At 45.2% G+C, this 6,000-nt stretch overlaps 1 protein-coding gene across 1 annotated transcript in view; it reads left to right on the top strand.

The window, feature by feature from the left end:
• Window positions 1–571: 571 nt before the first annotated feature.
• Window positions 572–6,000, top strand: part of LOC311149321 (large ribosomal subunit protein uL16) — a 29,837-nt gene continuing 24,408 nt past the window's right edge. The window contains exon 1 of the mRNA XM_084186467.1: window positions 572–737. Within this exon, the coding sequence (XP_084042593.1) occupies window positions 715–737 (23 nt within the window). The 5' untranslated portion in view covers window positions 572–714. The remainder of the gene's footprint in view (window positions 738–6,000) is intronic.

Raw genomic sequence — 6,000 nt, 5'->3', positions numbered from 1 at the left:
GTGACCAATAAAATTTGATTTGATTTGATTTGATGACCACGTGTTATCTTGATAAGTGTGTGAATTTCACAATTGTCCTGTCCTGCTGAGCATTCAAAACGTAACCAGTACTTGGGTTGTCAGGGGAAATGTATGGAGTAAAAAGTACAATATTTTCATTAGGAATGTAGTGAAGTAAAAGTAAAAGTTGTCAAGAATATAAATAGTAAGGTACAGATACCCCATAAACTACTTTAGTAGTACTTTGAAGTATTTTTACTGAAGTACTTTACACCACTGTTCATTTTCTCCTACTGTAAACGACAGAGATGAACGATCTTGGGTTAGTTATAAATATCTTTGGTAAAAACTACTCTTCCCAAGATGCTCCACAATTGGCTAGTAGTTACGGAGGAAATTTTACTGCCTAAATATTCAATAAAAAATTTACGATTACTAACCATAATTCAACTATGATTACAAAAGTGATTACCCAAATGAAAAAATAAAACAGGTGTGTTTTTACCATATATTTTATCCAGGCGAACGCACCCATATGACGCACCGGAAGTCTCTGTAACTTCCTTTCCTCCATTCGGTGAGTGAACGGTGACATCGTGGTCTCTGCCGCTCTTCTAAAAATTATAGAAAATAAAGTATTTGTCCACTCTAGAACCCCAGCTACTTTCCATTGGTAATAAGTGTTTATTTGTGTTATTTCAACAGGTCGCAGCCATGGGTCGCCGCCCAGCCCGATGGTGAGTGTTTTTGTCGCGTAGTTTTAGCTCAAGTATAAAGTCTGACACTGGGTGAAAATACAAAATGGCGGATGTGTCTGCACAATGTGCAGCAATGAGCCGGCTAACTACATTCGCAGGGTTGCTGTGAAATGATTTATATGCCGTAACGTAAACTTGTGTTGTCATTAAACTGACTAGCTAGATGGTATGTTACACACTGTCAGCGATGTCTACGTCCCCGTCATATACCTAGTTAACACTAACTCCTCTGTAGCTCAGCTGGTAGAGCATGGCGCTTGTAACGCCAAGGTAGTGGGTTCAATCCCCGGGACCACCCATACACAAAAATGTATGTACGCATGACTGTAAGTCGCTTTGGATAAAAGCGTCTGCTAAATGGCATATTATTATATTATTAACTCATGTAGCTAGCTGGATTAGAAGGCTAACACCGCTAATGGCATTAGGTAGCGAAACTAGACGATGCAACTTGTGGGTGGCGCAACATACTTATTTATGGAGTTTATTGGTGTCTTACATTGGTCTGTGATTATTGGTACACATTACACAGCATAGTGAGGTTTATACCGTACAGAATAAAGATAAGTGTAGCTCAGTTGGTAGAGCATGGCGCTTGCAACGCCAGGGTTGTGGGTTCGATTCCCACGAGGGGCCAGTATGAAAATGTATGCACTCAATAACTGTAAGTCGCTCTGGATAAGCCTATTCCTTTATAGCCTGAATAACCTTTTCAATAAATGCTCAACAATTTACAGAATGCGAGAGAACAAAGCAGCCCAAAACATCAAAGTTTGTCTCGATGTCAGATGATCTGGTCCATATAGCCGAAGTCCATTTACATTTTCTATAGTGGACAATCCAGTGACTATTTTAAAAGACACATTTAGCCTTCTGTCCATTTGTTCTGAATATGACTTGAGTTTTTATGCCTGCTGGCTTTCTCTCTCCTCCCACCGCTGTACTTCATGACCAAACAATGAATTTATCTAACACTGAAGGCTAATGTCAGTTGCATGCTAAATTGACTGCATCACTACTTGTCTTTGTGAGAGGTGTTGAAGGCACTGAACTGTCTGTTCAAACAGCTAACACACAGCTCAGACACCCATACATACCCCACAAGACATGCCACCAGGGGTCCCTTTACAGTTTAGAACCGAGGCCATGAAACTCAGTACTACATAGAGCCATGACTACATGGAACTCTATTCCACATCAAGTAACTCAAGCAAGCCGTAAAATCAGACTTAAAAAAATAAATAAATAATCAAATTTATACTCAGGACAACATGGACTGTGAAGAGACACACTCTAGTAACACACCCATTACAAATGTATAATACAACATTACAATGTTTTTTTATTAATGATGTAGGCTGTTGCCTTTTATGTAATTTTTTATTCCTGTCTGGACCCCAGGAAGAGTAGCTGTTGAATTGGTGGCAGCCTATGGGGATTCTAATAAATACTAAACAAGAACATGTGTTCTTAACTGCAGCTTATTAAGCCGACCAGTCTCGCTGCAGTGTGGTTCTGGTGTGCAGTGGCTGCAGACAGTGACTCTGTGGTTGTGTATGAGGCCAGCTGGGAGGTGCTGGCCCCTTTAAGGGACCGCTGAGACAAAACGTTACAATGTTTTAATTCTGCCAACTACTGAGGGTGTAGCTAGTTGACTGTTTGCTATGTCTATTTGGTCACTTGCAGCTGGAATGTGACCTTTTGAGCGACCTGACCAAATTCACAGAAATTAGTTATATACTGAACAGAAATGTAAACGCTACATGTAAAGTGTTGATCCCATGTTTCATGAGCTGAAATAACAGATCCCAGCAACTTTCCACATGCTCAAAGAGTGGCCTATTCCTTTATAGCCTGAATAACCTTTTTCAATAAATTTAACAATTTACAGCCATTTTACATTTTCTATAGTGGACAATCCAGTGACTATTTTAAAAGACACATTTAGTCTTCTGTCCATTTGTTCTGAATATGACTTCAGTTTTTATGCCTGCTGGCTTTCTCCCTCCTCCCGCCGCAGTACTTCATGATCAAACAATGAATTTATCTAATGCCGTAAGTTCTCAAAGTTTTGAATAACCTAAAAACATGCTAGGCAATAATCAGGTAGAACAAACAATAGAAAGATGGAAAAATCTAAGGAATAGTTTGCCACAAACCTTACAGTTGAGCAAAGCTTAGTCTAAAATAAATTATTCATGCATCCCTCCTCGCTGTTGCGAAACAAACGGCCAAAAAGCGAAATCCTACAAATTAACATTACATTTACATTTACGTCATTTAGCAGACGCTCTTATCCAGAGCGACTTACAAATAGGTGCATTCACCCTATAGCCAGTGGGATAACCACTTTACAATATCTTTTTTTTTTTAGGGGGGGGGGGGGGTAGAAGGATTACTTTATCCTATCCCAGGTATTCCTTAAAGAGGTGGGGTTTCAAATGTCTCCGGAAGGTGGTGAGTGACTCCGCTGTCCTGGCGTCGTGAGGGAGCTTGTTCCACCATTGGGGTGCCAGAGCAGCGAACAGTTTTGACTGGGCTGAGTGGGAACTATGCTTCCGCTGAGGAAGGGGAGCCAGCAGGCCAGAGGTGGATGAACGCAATGCCCTCGTTTGGATGTAGGGACTGATCAGAGCCTGAAGGTACAGAGGTGCCGATCCCCTCACAGCTCCATAGGCAAGCACCATGGTCTTGTAACAGATGCGAGCTTCAACTGGAAGCCAGTGGAGTGTGCGGAGGAGCGGGGTGACGTGAGAGAACTTGGGAAGGTTGAACACCAGACGGGCTGCGGCATTCTGGATGAGTTGTAGGGGTTTAATGGCACAGGCAGGGAGCCCAGCCAACAGCGAGTTGCAGTAATCCAGACGGGAGATGACAAGTGCCTGGATTAGGACCTGTGCCGCTTCCTGTGTAAGGCAGGGTCGTACTCTCCGAATGTTGTAGAGCATGAACCTGCAGGATCGGGTCACCGCCTTGATGTTAGCGGAGAACGACAGGGTGTTGTCCAGGGTCACGCCAAGGCTCTTCGCACTCTGGGAGGAGGACACAACGGAGTTGTCAACCGTGATGGCGAGATCATGGAACGGGCAGTCCTTCCCCGGGAGGAAGAGCAGCTCCGTCTTGCCAGGGTTCAGCTTGAGGTGGTGATCCGTCATCCATACTGATATGTCTGCCAGACATGCAGAGATGTGATTCGCCACCTGGTTATCAGAGGGGGGAAAGGAGAAGATTAGTTGTGTATCGTCTGCGTAGCAATGATAGGAGAGGCCATGTGAGGATATGACAGAGCCAAGTGACTTGGTGTATAGGGAGAATAGGAGAGGGCCTAGAACTGAGCCCTGGGGGACACCAGTGGTGAGAGCACCTGGTGCGGAGACAGCTTCTCGCCACGCCACTTGGTAGGAGCGACCGGTCAGGTAGGACGCGATCCAGGAGTGAGCCGCGCCGGAGATGCCCAGCTCGGAGAGGGTGGAGAGGAGGATCTGATGGTTCACAGTATCAAAGGCAGCAGACAGGTCTAGAAGGACAAGAGGAGAGAGAGTTAGCTTTAGCAGTGCGGAGAGCCTCCGTGACACAGAGAAGAGCAGTCTCAGTTGAATGACCAGTCCTGAAACCTGACTGGTTTGGATCAAGAAGGTCGTTCTGAGAGAGATAGCAAGAGAGTTGGCTAAAGACGGTACGCTCAATAGTTTTGGAAAGAAAAGAAAGAAGGGATACTGGTCTGTAGTTGTTGACATCAGTGGGATCGAGTGTTGGTTTTTTGAGAAGGGGTGCAACTCTCGCTCTCTTGAAGACGGAAGGGACATAGCCAGCGGTCAAGGATGAGTTGATCAGCGAGGTGAGGTAGGGGAGAAGGTCACCGGAGATGGTCTGGAGAAGAGAGGAGGGGATGGGGTCAAGCGGGCAGGTTGTTGGGCGGCCTGCAGTCACAAGTCGCAAGATTTTATCTGGAGAGAGAGGGGAGAAAGAAGTCAAAGCATAGGGTAGGGCAGTGTGAGCAGGACCAGCAGTGTCATTAGACTTAACAAACGAGGATCGGATGTCGTCAACCTTCTTTTCAAAGTGGTTGACGAAGTCATCCACAGAGAGAGAGGAGGGGGGGGGGATTCAGCAGGGAGGAGAATGTGGCAAAGAGCTTCCTAGGGTTAGAGGCAGATGCTTGGAATTTAGAGTGGTAGAAAGTGGCCTTAGCAGCAGAAACAGATGAAGAAAATGTAGAGAGGAGGGAGTGAAAAGATGCCAGGTCGGCAGGGAGTTTAGTTTTCTTCCATTTCCGCTCCGCTGCCCGGAGCTCTGTTCTGTGAGCTCGCAATGAGTCATCAAGCCACGGAGCTGGAGGGGAGGACCGAGCCGGCCGGGAGGATAGGGGACACAGAGAGTCAAAGGATGCAGAAAGGGAGGAGGGTTGAGGAGGCAGAATCAGGAGATTGGAGGGAGAATGATTGAGCAGAGGGAAGAGATGATAGGATGGAAGAGGAGAGAGTAGTGGGAGAGAGAGAGCGAAGGTTGCGGTGGCGCATTACCATCTGTGTAGGGGCAGAGTGAGTAGTGTTGGAGGAGAGCGAGAGAGAAAAGGATACAAAGTAGTGGTCGGAGACTTGGAGGGGAGTTGCAGTGAGATTAGTAGAAGAGCAGCATCTAGTAAAGATGAGGTCAAGCGTATTGCCTGCCTTGTGAGTAGGGGGGGACGGTGAGAGGGTGAGGTCAAAAGAGGAGAGGAGTGGAAAGAAGGAGGCAGAGAGAAATGAGTCAAATGTAGACGTAGGGAGGTTGAAATCCCCCAAAACTGTGAGGGGTGAGCCATCCTCAGGAAAGGAACTTATCAAGGCGTCAAGCTCATTGATGAACTCTCCAAGGGAACCTGGAGGGCGATAGATGACAGCATTTCAAAATGCTTTTTAAAATAGCATTTCAAAAGCATTAAAGGAGTATTTCACTTTTACAACTTGATGTTAGATGATTCCTCACCCTGAAAGTAGTCTATGGACCAGGAGAAACTAATCCATGGTTCGGTTTTCTTTAAACAGCCACTAGAAACTTCAGCTAACTTTAGCCACCGCAAGTTAACAATCAATGGAAGTGATGGGGGCATGTGAGCATGTTTTTTAAATGTCAAAATCACCTAAGTAACATCAAACCAAATATGGAGTTGATTTCAGGTGATTTGGGCTTTTTAAACATGCTCACATCACTTCCATTGATTTGTTAACTACTTTCAGGGTGAGGAACCATCTAACATCAA

The sequence above is a fragment of the Coregonus lavaretus genome (genome assembly GCF_964263955.1).
Source record: "Coregonus lavaretus genome assembly, chromosome: 22".
Taxonomy (NCBI): domain Eukaryota; kingdom Metazoa; phylum Chordata; class Actinopteri; order Salmoniformes; family Salmonidae; genus Coregonus; species Coregonus lavaretus.
This window is presented reverse-complemented; position numbering and strand designations above follow the sequence as displayed.